The 18,652-nt window shown below is 36.3% G+C and overlaps 3 protein-coding genes across 3 annotated transcripts in view; 1 reads left to right on the top strand and 2 right to left on the bottom strand.

The window, feature by feature from the left end:
* The window catches only part of LOC127850296 (uncharacterized), a 186,849-nt gene that overhangs the window by 142,460 nt on the left and 25,737 nt on the right, over nt 1-18,652 (bottom strand). The window lies entirely within an intron of this gene.
* LOC127850299 (tryptophan--tRNA ligase, mitochondrial-like) lies at nt 1,587-15,232 on the bottom strand. Its single transcript, XM_052383240.1, has 7 exons — nt 15,114-15,232; nt 12,138-12,331; nt 11,066-11,147; nt 8,439-8,519; nt 7,554-7,636; nt 3,945-4,063; nt 1,587-2,082 (listed from the first exon to the last, which is right to left on the bottom strand). Exons 1-7 carry the CDS (start codon nt 15,171-15,173, stop codon nt 1,625-1,627), a joined length of 1,077 nt encoding a protein of 358 aa, XP_052239200.1. The 5' UTR covers nt 15,174-15,232; the 3' UTR covers nt 1,587-1,624.
* LOC127850291 (HIV Tat-specific factor 1 homolog) overlaps nt 15,214-18,652 on the top strand; it is a 20,451-nt gene continuing 17,012 nt past the window's right edge. Inside the window, exons 1-2 of the mRNA XM_052383229.1 lie at nt 15,214-15,278; nt 15,564-15,725. Of these exons, the coding sequence (XP_052239189.1) occupies nt 15,573-15,725 (153 nt within the window). The 5' untranslated portion in view covers nt 15,214-15,278; nt 15,564-15,572. The remainder of the gene's footprint in view (nt 15,279-15,563; nt 15,726-18,652) is intronic.

The raw sequence follows: 18,652 nt of genomic DNA, 5'->3' as shown, positions 1-18,652 counted from the left end.
CTTGAGTTATCATCCAGAAACCATTTTACTATTTCGGGTCACCGTGACCTTGACCTTTGACCTAGTGACCTGAAAATCAATAGGGGTCATCTGCGAGTCATGATCAATCTACTTATCAAGTTTCATGATCCTAGGAATAAGGGTTCTTCAGTTATCATCCGGAATCCATTTTACTATTTCGGGTCACCGTGAACTTGACCTTTGACCTAGTGACCTCAAAATGGATAGGGGTCATCTGCGAGTCATGATCAATGTACCTATGAAGTTTTATGATGGTAGCCATTAGCGTTCTTGAGTTATCCGGAAACCATTTTACTATTTCAGGTCACCGTGACCTTGACCTTTGATATAGTGACCTGAAAATCAATAGGGGTCAACTGCGAGTCATGATCAATGTACCTATGAAGTTTCATGATCCTAGGCATAAGCGTTCTTGAGTTATCATCCGGAAACCATTTTACTATTTCGGGTCACCGTGACCTTGACCTTTGACCTTGTGACCTGAAAATCAATAGGGGTCATCTGCGAGTCATGATCAATCTACCTATCAAGTTTCATGATCCTAGGCATAAGCGTTCTTGAGTTATCATCCGGAAACCATTTTACTATTTCGGGTAACCGTGACCTTGACCTTTGACCTAGTGACCTGAAAATCAATAGGGGTCATCTGCCAGCCATTATCAATCTACCTACGAAGTTTCATGATCCTAGGCATAAGCGTTCTTGAGTTATCATACTGAAACCATTTTACTTTTTCGGGTCACTGTGACCTTGACTTGACCTAGCGACCTGAAAATCAATAGGGGTCATCTGCGAGTCATGATCAATCTACCTATCAAGTTTCATGATCCTAGGCATAAGCGTTCTTGAGTTATCATCCAGAAACCATTTTACTATTTCGGGTAACCGTGACCTTGACCTTTGACCTAGTGACCTGAAAATCAATAGGGGTCATCTGCCAGCCATTATCAATCTACCTACGAAGTTTCATGATCCTAGGCATAAGCGTTCTTGAGTTATAATACTGAAACCATTTTACTTTTTCGGGTCACTGTGACCTTGACTTGACCTAGTGACCTGAAAATCAATAGGGGTCATCTGCGAGTCATGATCAATCTACCTATCAAGTTTCATGATCCTAGGCTTAAGCGTTCTTGAGTTATCATCCGGAAACCATTTTACTATTTTGGGTTACTGTGACCTTGACCTTTGACCTAGTGACCTGAAAATCAATAGGGGTCATCTGGGAGTCATGATCAATCTACCTATCAAGTTTCATGATCCTAGGCCAAGGCGTTCTTGAGTTATCATCCGGAAACCATTTTACTATTTCGGGTCACCGTGACCTTGACCTTTGACCTAGTGACCTCAAAATCAATAGGGGTTATCTGCGAGTCATGATCAATGTACCTATGAAGTTTCATGATCCTAGGCCCAAGGGTTCTTATGTTATCATCCGGAAACCACCTGGTGGACGGACCGACAGACAGACAGACCGACATGAGCAAAGCAATATACCCCCTCTTCTTCGAAGGGGGGCATAATAAATATTTCAAAAGCTTATAGATATATGATAATTCATTAAATCACTTATAATTCTTTATTCAATAAGTAACAACCACTATCATGAAAGTCCCACTAAAGTTTTCACATGTTTAATTGTCTCTTCTGCAAGGACACTGGCTCTCTCCTGACCTTGCTTCAGTATTGACCTTAAATGACCTCTGTCACTAAGTATTCGTTGCATCTCACTGCTAATTGGCTGAATTGATTCGTTCACAGTTTCAGTCACAAACTCTTTAAATGTTTTCTTGTCCATTCCTTTGTCCTGCGTTAACTTCACAATGTCTTCTGAACTTTTACCAGTCAGAGCCGAGCAAATGTCAATCAAGTTAGATAACCCAGGTCGAAGTTCAGGGTCAAATGTTATATCCTTAGAAACAGCATCTGTCACTGCTTTGGCAATTTTGTCTCTAACAGTGCTTGATGAATCAGTAAGATCAATTCTTGAGGCAGCGTTATTGTCCGACTTACTCATTTTACTAGATGGATCTTTTAAGGATCTGATCTTTGGTACATCTCCTAAAACAAAAATCCAAATATACTTGCAAAAGTTGGAATACAATCATAAATAATATCAATGTATCAAAAGGTTTGCGTACCTTTAGACAAGATTATCATGGCTTTTACAATACTCAACCCATAAACTTATTGTGTAAATATATTACAAATCTGGACTCAGTAAAAAAAACAGTGAATTTTACAATTGCCTGATTGGGAGATAAGAAGAAGAAATAAAAACAATTGTCAACAAGATATGTGTTTGTCAGATACACTATGTCCCCTTTTGCGCCGCTTTGAAGCTATATATTTGACCTTTGACCTTGAAGGATGACCTTGACCTTTCAACACTCAAAATGTGCAGATCCATGAGATACACATGCATGCCAAATATGAAGTTGCTATCTTCAATATTGCAAAAGTTATTCCAAAATGTTAAAGTTGGAGCAAACACACAAACAAACAAACAAAGAAACCAACAGACAGGGCAAAAACAATATGTCCCCCACTATAGTGGTGGGTGACATAAAAATAGTTCACAATGTCAAACCAGAGATTTGTTAAATAAAACATGACTATTATCTCAGTACTGCTGTGTCACAGGAAATGCAGCTGAGCCATGACTAAATTCAAGGGCACACAACTTAGAAATAGGTGGATTATTGCTCATGAATATAGTGTCTTTCACATCTACACTTAATATTGTTGACATTTTACAAGTTTCAAGTCAATTGCTTCAGAAATGTGTACCGGTATTAGTTTGCTCCACAAACTTATAACTTTTTAAATGGTAGCTATACATAAGACTATGTTCAAGGGCTGTGATGAAACATTAAACTCAAATTTACCCATAATGTCTTGAAAAATGTAAAAGAAGTTTGCTCCACAAATTTTAATCCATTTATGCCTAGCATCTTGGAAAAAGGACTTGGCAAACAGCGTAGACTCAGATGTCATGCAGCGTCTCATCTGGGTCTGCCCTGTTTGCTTAAAGGAATTTCTGTTAAAATTGATATTGCAGCCATGCCCATGGATAAAATACATCTAAACTTCATAGAGGTGGCATATGACAAGTTTCAGGGAAATAGCTGAAGAAATGTAGAAGTAGATTACTACACAAACTCATTAGATTTTAAGCAGACAGACCAACAAACCATCACCCAATAAAGTGTTGTAATACACATTTTTTTTAAACTTCTTTGCAGGATGTACAAAAGTTGGCTTTCAGGGGTCAACATCATCGATGAACTACAGGGGCTTTCTATTCTCATTGTAAGAGCCTATTGATTTTGGGAAGAATTATCAGTAAAATAGCTGATTAGGGAAATCAAAAGAAGCAGTACATTTTTATTTAAGGCAAAACTGTATGATATTGATGACAATTTTCATTGCAAATAGGCTTTTAATAAGCCTCTGTTATATAAGGTGAAAACCCAATGCATAAATTTGACTCAAAATGTTTGACTATTAAAAGAAGAAGTCGATAATAGCAATGTCATGCACAAATGGGTCTTATGCAGTAGTCAGCAAGCGTAGCTTCATACCATCTTGCACATTCTCAATGTTGGGTCAATAGCTACGCTGTCTGTTATTAAGTCACACAAGGATTGGTGGCCTCATTAGCTTAAAGGGTAACTTCTGACTTGACTGCATGGATACGCTGGCTAGACTCATCTGGATCTATCTTGGCCACAAATAGCCTAAGAAACGTTTTTGAATGACCCGAGTCATATGTCCATAAATCAGTGTAAGAATATGCAATAAAAAAACTATTAATATCCTTGTTAACGTCCTTTAGTCCTTACTCAAGTGATCAATGGCCTTTACAATACAGAACATCACATACAATACAGCATTACAAAGAGGTCACTGACTCTAGGTACCTATGTAAGAGTTGCAGGCAGGGAACAGTGTCCCATATTGGCGGTTGAACGCCCTGGCAAGGTCACGAGCTAGCTCCAGATGTGTCAGTTGATCCTCTCCCACTGGCACCACAGTAGACCTGTGATATGGATATAAGCCTTGTTCTAGGAAAGTGGGGCTTTATGCATTTGCATAATGTGTTGTCACAGATTAGCCTGTGCAGTCCACACAGGCTAGTCAGGACTGAAACTTTCTGCCTCAGCTGGCAAACTCGTATTTCCAAGAGACTTTCTTTAAAGGAAAAATACCATAAAAGCGGAAGACATCGTCCTTGAATGCTCATCTGGGACAATATCTTACTCACATATGTAAATTATAAACATGACTTCATTGATTTTTTTCAAATAACATTATGCATAACTCAAGCAGATAATTTTGTGTGCAGCCCTTCTATTGTTTTAGAGAAGGACCTTTGAAAGACCATTTTCTTGAAATTTCATCTTAGTCATAACAATACTTTTCAGTGAAGAGGTAATTTTCAGAAATGTGTGAATAGGAGACACACATACCAATAAAACCAACACCAACAAAGCTCACCGTCATTCTGTCACTGGAGAGTGGAGAGAACATGAAGTATCAATAAAATATAGATGGCAGAAGGATGCTGAATGGTGCAAAAAGAATTAAAGTAATATAAATGGAGCCAGTGTGGACAATTATAATTTAAGAGGCAATAACTCCCTAAAAACTTTCTGGAGCTGAACTACATAATAGTATGCCTCTGTTTACCCTGTAGGGATACTGCATCTAACATATCAACTTTATTATTAGACACAATATTGTAATTTATTTCCTATAATAGTTTTTAAGAAAATGTAATATCAATCAAAGGGCCATAACTGCCGGAAAATCATTAGGGTATATACAGTATTTAAGATCAAACTCCAAAAAGAATTATAATCTTATAAAACTTCCCTGCAAAAAATGGAGCAGAACGACCGAACAAAATGCATATGTCCTTACTAAAAGGAAAATGCACATAAATTTGAATTAAATACAGGTCATTAGGTCATGAGATTTTGCATGGAAACACAAAGATATATTTAAAAATTTATACAGTGATTATTTTTGCCCTATTGGATAAAGTACCTGATTTGTTCACATTGGGAAAATTTAGCACAAAAACCCTGAAATTGTGAAAATTTGTGTTGTGAAATCTTCAGAATTGGAATAGTAGGTCGTTTTAAATGCTTGGTATAAATTGCACAAATCAATTCAAATATTCTCTTACCGGTACATGCATTTTGGCTTGAAATGTTCAGTTTCTGTGCTCATTTTATTTTTAACTTGCAGATAATGCACTTTTGGTACAAAACAAAATTTCCCTTCTGTTTTTGAATTCTGCAGGCGGTTATTTTGAATTTTGTAGTTTTTACTCAATTGGGAAAGTACCTTTAATTGGGACTTATAACTCATAGAAGAGCAATAACTCCCTGAATAATCATTTGATTGTATGGACCCAACAATGATGCAAACGTCCACCATACAGGAATACTGCATATTAAGTTCCATCAATCACAATCCTAGTAAATAGCTGGTGAAAGCTATAGTTTGGTCAGTGACTGTATATAAAGACCGTGAACACCCATGAACAGTTTTAATTCAATATCTAGAGTAGAGATAGAGATATAGAGCTGTTGCACACAAACATTAAATTTAATTGTTTGCACAACAATAGCTGTCAGAAGACAGCGCGCTTGACTTTTCAAGTGCTTGACAGAGTAACGTAAGCCATCATGGGAAAATTGTTCATATTCAATAATGTCAAGGTAATATAGTCATATTTTAACTGGAAGATGACCATAATTGAAACATATTGATCGCTTATGTTTTAAAGAGGTGGTACATTATAGACGATTCTGAGTACAGGTATACATGTATTTTCCACAATCTATTGAACATTTGTAAAGACATAAAACAAACTAATAAGATTATATTTCAAGTTTGATAGCATATGCTTGGGTGAGATGGTTGGACGGTCTTTCAAAAATAAAATAATAAAAATAAATATTTGAATTTTTTTACCATGTTTAAAAAAATATTCTTTTTGTGTGTGTGGTGTGGGGGTTGAGAGGGGGAATAATGTGGGGGTGTGGTCATTAATTAGATGATATTTCAAAAAAAAGGAAAACAATATTTCGGGGGGGGGGGGGGGGGGGGGGGGGGGAGGGATTCTGGGGTGGGGCGTGGGGGATGGTTTGGGTGGAGTCCATTGTGGTATGTCAGGAAAGTGTTGTTTTGTCAAAGTATGAATCAAATCTGATCATAGGTAAAGAAGTTATGGCAATAAACACACAATTTATTTATTTGACCTTGAGATTCAAGGAAATTCAAAGGTCAAGGTTAATTCAACTTGCCAGGCACAGTACCCTCATGATAGCAAGAAAGTAATTGAAGTTTGAAAGCAGTATCCATGATACTTTAGAAGTAAAGTTCATCTAAACACAAAATTGTACAAAATATTCAAAGTTACTAAGTCAAAAAAGGGCCATAATTCCATAAAAAATGCCAACCAGTGTTATGAACCAGTCCCCTTTTAATAGTTAGCGAGTGTTCCAAGTCTGAAAGCAATAGCTATGATACTTTAGGAGTAAAATTGACCAAAGCACAAAACTTAACCAAATTTTCAATTTTCTAAGTATAACAGGGGCCATAATTCTGTCGAAATCCCAGTCAGAGTTACATAACTTTGCTTGGAAAGTCCCCTTGTGATAGTAAGTAAGCTTTGCAAGTATGAAAGCAATAGCTTTGATACTTTGGGAATAAAGTGGACATTAACACAAAACTTAACAAAACATTTAATTTTCTAAGTATAAAAAGGGGCAAAGCTCAAAAATAATGCTGACAGAGTTATGCACTTTGACCAACACAATCGTCTTGTTGTCATAAAGAAGTATTCCAAGTTTGAGTTAATTATCTTTGATAGATAGTGTTAAAATTATTTGACTTTATACAAAACTTTAACAAACAGAGCGTAATCCTGCTCAAAAGCTGGAAACATGTATAGGGTCTTTGTCAGTGAAACGTTCATAAAAGACCTTGTAAACATTTGTTTTTTCAATATCTGCAGTAATTATAGATATATTGAGTAGTGTCAAAAAGGGACATAATTCTGCTTTATAACAGGTCAGAGTTTAGGAACTTGGTCAGTTACCTAAATCAATAACCCCAAGCACATGTGTGAATCATCAATCAAATACCTGTAGTCAAGACAGTTATATGGAGATGTTGCATGCTTACCTTAACCAAATTCCTAAAAAATGGTCTAACTACTCAAGGTCAAGAGTTAAGGATTTTCGTCTGTAACCTAAAACTAGGACCCCAAGCACATGTGCAAAGTTTAAATTAAATACCTGTACTTAACACAGTGATATCATATACTCTTTTTAAAGTAAATATATGGAGACGTTACATGTTTACTTTAACAAGAGTATTATACAGATACAGATGCTGTCATTTGGGAGTGTAGAATAGCTGACAATGTGGTCAAAAGATAACCTAACAATGCATGGCAGGTACCATTCAAGGCAAGCAAGATAACTAACATCGACTACCCAATGTGTACCTACTTGTACAGCATTATGTCTGCCGACTGCAGGATGGGGTAAGTGTAGAGACCAACTTTAGGGTCGGACACCTTCTTTGACTTGTCCTGAAAAAAAAATTAGGATGACACTTGGAATAGAGCAACAACAAGAGATGTGTTTGTCAGAAACACAATTCCCCCTTCTGCGCCGCTTTGATTTATATTTTTTTTAATCATTTGCCAGGTAGAGATAATAATCTCCCTTTGAAGCTTATTAGTTCCCTTGGATTTGTTTTTTTGACCTTTGTCCTTGAAGGATGACCTTGACCTTTCACCACTCAAAATGTGCAGCCTCATTGAGATACACATGCATGCCAAATATCAAGTTGCTATCTGAAGCGTCATAGAAATTATGAGCATTTTTCGAAACCTAAACGCAAAGTGTGACAGACTTTCAGACAGACAGAAATGCGATTACAATATGCCCACCTTTGGGGGCATAAAAATTAAACAGCATTTGTGTGCATTTCATCCGTGTATTATCATGAAGGAAAATGTTGTCTTATTTATGTATAAATGTTTTTGGCTCCATTGGGCAACTGGGCACTTTAAGCTTAATTTTACAATAAAGTTTTGAGTAACAGGGCCCCTGGATGATAGTGCTCACCCGCCACTGTGGGAGATGGTGGTGCTCACCCGCCACTGTGGGAGATGATAGTGCTCACCCGTCACTGTGGGAGATGATAGTGCTCACCCACCACTGTGGAAGATGATAGTGCTCACCTGCCACTGTGGGAGATGATAGTGCTCACCCACCACTGTGGGAGATGATGGTGCTCACCCGCCACTGTGGGAGATGATGGTGCTCACCCGCCACTGTGGGAGATGATAGTGCTCACCCGCCACTGTGGGAGATGATAGTGCTCACCCGCCACTGTGGGAGATGCTCTAGCCGAGGCAGACTGCACAGACATCCCAGGATCCAGCACAGCTCCGCATGTTCCTTGACCTGAATGAACAGGGGATAGTGTGTCATTAAAGCAAACTCTTACAGTCTCAATCTGAGAAAACGGGGCTTAATGCATGTGCATAAGTGTCACACAGGCTTATCTGGGACAACACTTTTTGCCTACACTGGATTTGCATTTAGACTTCCTTTAACCCTTTCCCACTCATTCGTTTCATTATAAAATAGTTAATAATAATTTATAATCTATTTAAAATTCTTGGTTTATATTAATTTATCTCCGTAAGAAAATGCTGACACTTAAATCTTTTATACACACTTCCATAAACATTCCAACTTTTTTCAGCAGAAATAACCACAAACTACATAATACATGTATTCTTCGCAGTCTTGGCCAAAAAATAAACTAGAGCTTTGTCACAGACGTGACGAATACCCCCACATGCCGCATTGACACATAATATTTTGCATGTCGTCTTCACAAAAAACAGCGGACACCATGCTCAATTTTTAAAACCACTTAGTGACCCCTTGACCTAGTTTTTGACCCAGAAAGGCCCATGTTCTAACTTGGACTTAAGATCATCTCCATAAAACTTCTGACCAAGTTTGGTGAAGATTGGATGTAAACTACTTGAATTAGAGAGCGGACACCATGCTGAATGTTAAAAAATGCACTAAGTGACCCTGTGACCTAGTTTAAGGCCTGGAATGGCCCATGTTCAAACTATTCCTAGAGATCATTTATATAAAACTTGTGACCAAGTTTGGTGAGGATTGGATGAAAACTATTTGAATTAGAGAGCAGACAACATGCTACAAAGTGTGTTTATTAACTACCTATGCAGTGTGTAACTTTCTTATGCAACTTCTGTGATAATAATGAACATGTGATTATATTTATTTATTTATTTATTCATTCTTAATCAGTAATATACTTTATTAAACAGTACATATTTGATACATATACATTATTAAAATCTAATACATGACTGTTTCATGGTTACTGCCACCAATAACAAGGACCACAATGGAAATAAGTGAAAATCATTTTTCTCTTTTTTGTGTTATCCTTGGTATTGTGTGTGCATTCCATGGTTTGCTATGTATATTGCTGTGATAATATATTTTATATTGTCTGCATTATGTAGTAACTATGTAATGTTCATATGTTTACCAAATAAAAATCAATCAATCAAAACATGGTGAGGTTTAAAACGCACTAAGATACCCCATGACCTAGTTTTTGACCCGGCATGACCCATATTCATACTTGACCTAGACATCATCTAGATACAACTTCTGACCAAGTTTGGTGAAGATTGGATGAAAACTACTTGAATTAGAGAGCGGACAACATTGTGATGTTTAAAACGCACTAAGTGACCCCTTGTTTTTGACCCGGCATGACCCATATTCAAACTTGCCCTAAACATTATCAAGATACAACTTCTGACCAATTTTGGTGAAGATTGGATAAAAACTACTTGAATTAGAGAGCGGACAACATGGTGAGGTTTAAAACACACTGAGTGACCCTGTGACCTAGTTTTTGACCCGGCATGGCCCATGTTCGAACTTAACCTACACATCATCTAGTTACAACTTCTGACCAAGTGTGGTGAAGATCGGATTTAAACTACATGAAATAGAGAGCGGACACCATGCTCAATGTGTAAAACGTACTAAGTTACCCTGTGACCTAGTTTTTGATCTGGCATGGCCCATGTTCGAACTTGGCCTTCAGATCATCTAGATAAAACTTCTGACCAAGTTTAGTGAAGATCGGATGAAAACTACTTGAATAAGAGAGAGGACAACATGCTGAACGTTAAAATATACACTAAGTGACCCCTTGACCTAGTTTTTGACCCGACAAGGCCCATGTTCGAACTTGGCCTTAAGATCATCTAGATACAACTTCTGACCAAGTTTGGTGAAGATCAGATGAAAACTACTTGAATTACAGAGCGGACAACATGCTGAATGTTTAAAACGCACTAAGTGACCCTGTGACCTAGTTTTTAACCCGGCATGGCCCATGTTGGAACTTGGCCTAGACATCATGTAGATACAACTTCTGACCAAGTTTAGTTAAGATCAGATGAAAACTACTTGAATTAGAGAGCAGACAACATGCTGAATGTTTAAAACGCACTAAGTGACCCCGTGACCTAGTTTTTGACCGGGCAATGCCCATGTTCGAACTTGGCCTAGACATCATCTAGATACAACTTCTGACCAAGTTTGGTGAAGATTGGAAGAAAACTACTTGAATTAGAGAGCGGACAACATGCTGAATGTTTAAAACGCACAAAGTGACCTCGTGACCTAGTTTTTGACCTGGCAAGACCCATGTTCGAACATGGCCTAGACATCATGTAGATACAACTTGTGACCAAGTTTGGTGAAGATCGAATGAAAACTACTTGAATAAGAGAGCGGACACTTAATACGGACCGACAGACAGACCGACCGACAAGTTCACTCCTATTTACCCCCCTAAACTTCGTTTGTTGGGGTATAATTATTAAAGTTGATATAAAGTGAAATATTATTTAGACATAAAATGAGAAACATATAATTACAGAAGACTGTTGAAACAAGATGGTCTTATCTGGATTGATTCCACATGCTATAAGACAGGCAGCCATCACTTGAATATTCTCCCTGGAAAACAAGAATAATTATAATGCAGGGGGCAAAAATCTATCAATAATGCACAAGTCCTGCTGCTCCTGCAGAAGGAAAGCATAACATTTCACTTCTACTCCACACACATTCACCTGTCTTTCAAATACATGTATGTGTGAAATAAAGAATGAAATGGGCTGATATGACTTAAATGGTTTTTGATAAGTCAAGAAGCTACAGTTCTGTTATATTGCCGTTCACTAGATCCACAGAATGTGATCTTGATATATCTGGATGGCGATATAACTAGTCAGGTCATTCATGCATATATATAATATAAAATTATAATGTATGTATATGCATAAGCATACTTTTGCAATCTTAAAACACAATATTTACCTCCCTTATTGCATTATATGTTAGATCCATAATATGATATACATTGGTATAACTATGTACTGATCTAATGCATGTTGAGATAAGTCTTTATGTAACATATCACATCATTCTTCCTTATGGAAAGCATGGACATAAGTATTTGATTGCTGCATAAAAACTTAGTAGCGCACAGAACCATGAGATCTTTTAGATAAATAAATGGTGGTGCATTTTTTTTATGTGGCAACTTTTTCCCTACATTAAAAACAAGTCTTTTACATTCTCAATTGCAACAGTTTTTGAGATAGGTTACAGTTATTGTATACACCTTCTTGTGGGGACTGTGTGTATTGATTGGCTTATATGATTACCAAGAAGAATGTGATTGACAGCTGGCATCATGCCTTTGACGTTGGGCAAGTGGGGTTAGTGTTTGTTGCACTATACAAGGGTGAATGTGATGCACAATGAAGGCATTTATTTACATGTATTAACTTTTGTCTTGACTTCTTTTACTTAATACAGCTTATATAAAATTAGTAAATAACACTGCTAAGAAACTAGCATCACACTTATATAGACAAGCTTATGATTTAGAACACTGAATCTAACAATCCTCTATTTGATACTCTTTGTTGACTGAAGTACCTGAGCTCAGCTGGATTTTGTTGGACGGTGATTGAGTGCAGGTCGACTATACTCAGCAAAATGCTGTCATATCTCTCCTGCATTCGTACCCAGTTACGTATGGCGCCCACATAGTTCCCAAGGTGGGGTACTCCTGTTGGCTGTATACCAGAGAATACTCTTTCAGGACACTGGGCAAAACTGTCGTCTTTTCTCTAAAACAATATCTAAAAATATAGTAATGTCATATTTAAACTATAGGAGTATTCTCTATATCTTTCATTAAGAAACACAGACAAGATCGCCATGGCGTAGTGGATATGGTGTCCAAATATCAACAATGAGGTCATGAGTTTGATCCATACTGTGGGAGTGTTCTTTTGATATACCCTAATATCAAAACCTGGTTCTACACAACTATGAAGGTTGTTCTCTTGCTCTGGATCCATCATTTGAGTCAATAAATTCCATTACTCGGAGCAATATTTGCTTACTCGAATATTTCATCTATATTACATAGTCTTCATCAGCGATGTGCTGGTCAGTTGAGCGAGTCACGTGACGTAGGATGGTCACGTGACACGAGGAGAGAATTGTACACAGGCGGAAGTTCAAGCCCCTTGTCCCTGTTTAGCGACAGTCTTCGTTGTTTGATGTTAATTGCCTCTTTGACCCTTCGTTTGATGTGCAAGTCCTTGGATACTAGTATTTTTGTGTTGGTTGTATCAATCTTGTGTCCTGTGTGGGAGCCATGTTCATATATGGCCGAGTTGGATCTGGCTACATGTTCTTTCAGTTTCATGTCCAATGATCTTCCTGTTTCACCTATGTAATCGTTTTTGCATAGTTCACATTGTACGTAATATACCATCTCACATTTTTCAATTTGTCTGTTTTATCTTTAAGGTGAGATTGAGTTATATGGTCAATAGTATTACTTATTCGAATAAGCAAATATTGCTCTGAGTTATAAAATTTATTGACTCAAATAGTTCTACAGGGTCAATGGATTCAATAATCCTTCAGTTTTCGATGTAATTGAGCTAAAATAAATAGGTTTATATAGCAAGAAACACAGTGCTAAGTTCTAACAAGGACATGATCTTGAGAGATGTCAATAAGCATTATGTTAAAGATCCAATAGAATACTAAATGAGGTTCATAACGCTAATTGTGTGATACTTTTGATTCATTTAATCAACTGGATTAAATACTGTTGAACAATAGATATGGTGCCTGCCTAATGACAGCAGGTAAAGGTTTGATCCCCACTTTTGTTAAAGGCAGTGGCTTGTCGTATGGCCCCATACGGCTAGACAAGAGGCTAGACGTACAGCTCTGAAGGTATAGCCTGTCCTTTGGAGATTGTCTTGCCGTACAGCTTATAAAGTATAGAATTATCATTCAGTGCTGTAAATCAGTAATAAGTTTGTTTAAGCTCATAAGAGTTTAATTTTTTTATCTGTTACGGCTTCCTTTTATGTAATATGGTTGCTTATTTGATTCTTTAATTAGTCGACATTCCTAAGTAAGGTGTGAAAAACTGTTTTAATGAGTTGCGGCATCGATATTATGAAATTCAATGACGGCAGCCGTCAAAGTTAGGTCCTAGATATTGAGTGACACAGATAATTTAATTTGGTTTCTAATTTGATTATTTAATTAGTCAACATTCCAATGTAAGGCGTGAAAACGGTTTTTATTAGTTGCGGTATCGATATTATGAAATTCAATGACGGCAGCCGTCAAAGGTAGTTCTCAGAAATTGAGTTACACAAATAATTTAATTATCTTTCAGACAATTGATAAATTGATGGTTTCATACAAGCAATATATCAGTTCACTGAAAATGGCCGAGTCTTTAACTGTTGGGGAAAAATTCTTCACTTATGGTGCATTAATAGGCAAAATTGAACTGTACCAGCGTTCAAATTGTGTACAGCTTTACAAACGTAGTTCAAGGAAAATTTAGGCTGCTAAAAGCAGATCCCCTAAGAAAACTTTCAATGAAAATCTTAAAGTAGTCGACATTACATGTCGTAAAATGGTGCCTCATATTGTGAAAATAGGGTATATAACTACATGTTGTATATGCTTTTGTCAAGTGCTATTACATGTATCTGAAAGCAATAAAATCATACTACTTGTTTTCGTTCCATATTACTTTTTAAAATTTCTGTTAATTTACGTTTCCCATTTTCTTATATCGTTTTATCCTTTTCACCTTAAGTTTCCTTTTATTTGTTTTGTTATAAACTTTTCTTATTGTGATGCCGTAATTTTCATTGACTTAGTTAAGCTTATTTACTAAATATTTATTGTATACATTTGGTATGTGCATTGCAATGCGTATTTATATACTCCATAACTGTGATTTCTATTGATTGCTGTAATTGTTGTTTGGCGAAATAAATTTACATGTTCATATCTCCCTTGTTTACACCCTTTATATACTATACACGCATCCGATTTCTGACCACGACGAAACATAAACCAGACTGCAAATTCTGTGACGACAACTACACAAGCTAGTCTAAAGGCTAGAAATTTCGGAATCTGCATGTAGAACAATAATTAATCAATATATGAATGTGTTATAACAGCCGTACGGCTAGACAATCTCCACGGGAAAGGCTATATGTACAGAGACGTACGGCTAGCCTATTGACTAGCAGTACGGTGCTGTATGACTAGCCACTGCCTTTGTTAAATCATCTCCAAAGGCGCGTGGCACTATTTCTACCACGGTAACAAACTCAACAGCATTTAAATTTGCCTTATGGAGCTTTTATAAATAGGTTTAAACTGAGTATTTAAATATGTTTTAAAGGAATAACTTATTTTGCATGAAAGCATCAGTGGTGTGATCGAAAATAGTTTTAAATCAAACTGTAGTGTAAATACAATAATCATAATGGCCATGGAATTTCTATTTTTTTTATTTTTTCAACATTTCGCGATGAAAGTGGCTGTATCTACACACTACTGACAAAATACCTGTGAAAAAGATCTGTGGCAATGTCTAAAATTTAGAAAATGTCTCAATAACTTTGACATTTTGATTAGACAGCCTGTCGAGCTTTTTGTACAGGACGTTTTTAATACTACACCGCCTGTAAAAGCGTTCAAAGGATCGAGATGAAAATTGAAATAAAACGTTAGGTAGAAACACGATATGTTTGCTATTGTTTTTTTTTGTAATTTTGAATTGCTCATTGCTGTTTAAAGAAGATTGGATTGATTATATGTTAAACAACCCTATTGTTTTGTTTTTTCATAAATTATTCTTCAAATGTCTTTGTTTTAGTAACACAACTAATTTCGGATGAAAATATTCGGATGACTCGCGTTTTCTTGTTGTACCATTTGTTCAAACCATATATTTATAGCTATGACTTTTTTATTTTATTTCGATATGTGAATATTATGTTATTTTCCCGATTAAAGTCTTGCAGAATGGGGGATATTGATTTTGAGGAGCAACTAGAATTAGAGCGACTGGAGAGAGAGAAAGCGGAGAAAGAAAAACAGGCACCACCAGGAGTCCGGGAGGACCCAGATGGCACCAAATATGAATGGGACCCAGACAGGCAGGCATGGTTCCCTAAGGTGAGAAAGAAATATCAGACAAACAATAAATTCTGTGCGTCAGGGTTCGACATTAACTGGCTTTACAGCAAGATCATCGCACCAGTTCCTCTTAAAATGTACTAGCCCGAATCTGATGTCAACTAGACCATAAATAACATATCAAATAAACACAATTGTGTCATGTTACTGTTTAATCATGATTTGCCAGTAAATTATCAGTGAACACCAGAAAGTTATATTGATGCATATCGTAGAACAATAAAATAAAAATAATTTCTCACTTTCATATTTTTGCTTACGGCATGTCTTTTATGTTGTGTAGACAGATTATGGCTTTTAAGTGCATCAATTCGAAAATTATCAGTTCCTTCTTCAAACCAACCAACCTTATCATATGCTTTGCCTGGGATGCGTCAAATTCAAGCCGTGGGAACTTGATTTTTCATTAAGGATAAAATTGATGTTTTCAATTTCCTTCATATTTACATTTCCTGTCAGTTTTACCTTCGGATTCTTCTTTATTAACTGATTTGTTGGTCGAAAATCCAACAAGATCACAGTCATTCTTTAAATTACATTCTCTCGTCTGCTGCCCGAAAATGTTTACATTGTCGATACAGATTTTCGATAGAAGTCGTAAAAACATGCTGTAAAGTTATACGATACTGCAGAAAATCATTAATATTCATGATAACTTGACCAATGGAAACAAGTAATTTCTGCGGGAAGCTCGCCTTCGCGTCTAAAAATAGCGATGAATCATGTGAATGCTCAGCATTTATTTATATACGCCACTTTTGTTCTGATGTAAATAACGGATACAAGAGTAATTTTACACATTAAGAAAATAGGTTTTCATAGCAGTGAGTTACAGTTATATGAATCAGTATACATTTTTTATGTACTACCAGTCAGACAAGCTAGCCCTCAGTTTTACTAGCCCGACCACCAATCTTACTAGACAATGTCTGTCGGATGTGCCTTAGTGTCGAACCCTGTGCATGGACATAATACCAGAATGGTGAGTTCAACAGTATTCAAAGAATATATACCGTTATAACTCTATGTTTTCGGACACTCTAAGTTTTCGGACACCCCTTTTTTTAGCACAAATAATTATTTTTCGTGACTCTTAATTTTCGGACACACAAGTTTTCATCCATTATTAATGTCTCTAAGTTTTCGGACAGTATGTTTTACAGCGCTATTTTACAAAATTTTGGTCCTGTTTTCGATTTCTAATGACACTTCGATCATGGAGTTTTACAACCAGATTAACATCATAAAACATGGCGGGTGCATGCCTGAGGGCAACGGACCATAACATTTGTGTTATTGGGTAAAAAACCTTGTAAACCGGTATTAAATTATGGTTTCGCCCGATAGCATAAGCGTTATGACAATTACCAGGGGTACTGCCAATGAACAGTTCATATGTCTAACGCAATGGTACTACCCCTGCTCTGTAAAATAACTGTGACAAATACTTAACGCTTCAAGTGTAATGCACCCTATAGCAAGTTTTACAAACAATGGAAGGTGTTAGACAACAACTATCGGAAATGAACAAACAAAGAATTCATAGTTTGCTTTTTTATTGCGTTAATTACAGGTTCATACTAGCGAGTATCGGTACATAACATGCTTATCTTTGAACTCGTTGGTCAAAGTACAACCTTGTAGTAACTTTCTTTCAAATAAATTAAGCATTTAAAATTATTTAAAATGCATTGCAAACATATATAGCTGTAATTTATACTATAGGACATGATACTAGTATTTTACAAGCGAGTGCTATTACCGGTTGTCGTTGATACAATTGACGCTATTTTCTGATACTTCAATTTTCGACTCAAAGTTTTCGGACACCTGTATTTTGTGAATAATTTTCGTATCTAAGTTTTCGGACTCGAAAAAAAAAAATTATTATTTTTAAGTGTCCGAAAACATAGAGTAATTACGGTATGTAATAGTCAGATTCAGGCATTTAAATCTTAGTGATTATAATACAGAAACAAACACTACTTTATGAATATTGAATATATTTAATATATTGCTTTAAAAATTTTTAACATATATATGTCAACATCATGGCACAAATTAATCAGGAGCCATATTTCCCTCTCTTTATAAGACCAGTTCTTCAAGTTTTGTTTTGCTACTTCATAAAAGTAAAGTAATATGCCTGACAAGTTGGTAGTTTTGAAATACAAATTTGGAAGTCTGCAACATAGCTTACAAAGCTAACAGTTGTCAAATAAACATGGCTTATACTGAATTGAACATTTACTAAGATTAACTGACTAGCCCAAGCCCAGAGCTTAATTATGCTTTTGATACGGGGCCAGTCCCTAGTTTGCAAATAACAATAGGATTTAAAAACTTGTGTGTTCCTGGAATGCATTGTGGTAGAAGTTAATCAAAAAGTGATACATGTGTTACATTTTGATAACAGCTGACTCAATTATTGGAAAAACATCATAATTAAATTAAGTTTATATTATTTTATAAGTGCTTTATTACAATACATGGGTTTATTGAAAGAGCTTCTTTCCCCTTTTTTTTTCTTCCCAAATAAAGTCTGAACAAATTAAGGTGAATTCTGCATTTTTACCCAGATCATTTGCTGACTAATTGCCCTTAAATTGTGCAGATTATCTGTATTATCACTGTCTGGATAAGCAGCAACTGTAAGTCCTGACATGTGTGGTATTAGTTTTTGTCACACGTGAGTTTCCACGAATCAGTGGATCATTTATTTATTTTTAAGATGATCTGAGCACAAAATGCTCTTAGTTTAAGCCTTTGTGAATGCCCGTCATGGGTGTGCATACATCAACTTTTAATTTAAACACTTATTATCATTATTCACGTCTTGTTTTTCACCAATTGAAACTTTACAGGGCCCTCGTTTTGCACTTTATACCGCCGAATATCGGCGGCTT

This window comes from Dreissena polymorpha, chromosome 11 (genome assembly GCF_020536995.1).
Source record: "Dreissena polymorpha isolate Duluth1 chromosome 11, UMN_Dpol_1.0, whole genome shotgun sequence".
NCBI lineage: Eukaryota > Metazoa > Mollusca > Bivalvia > Myida > Dreissenidae > Dreissena > Dreissena polymorpha.
The sequence above is the reverse complement of the archived record's forward strand: the minus strand, read 5'-3'. Positions and strand labels throughout refer to the sequence as shown.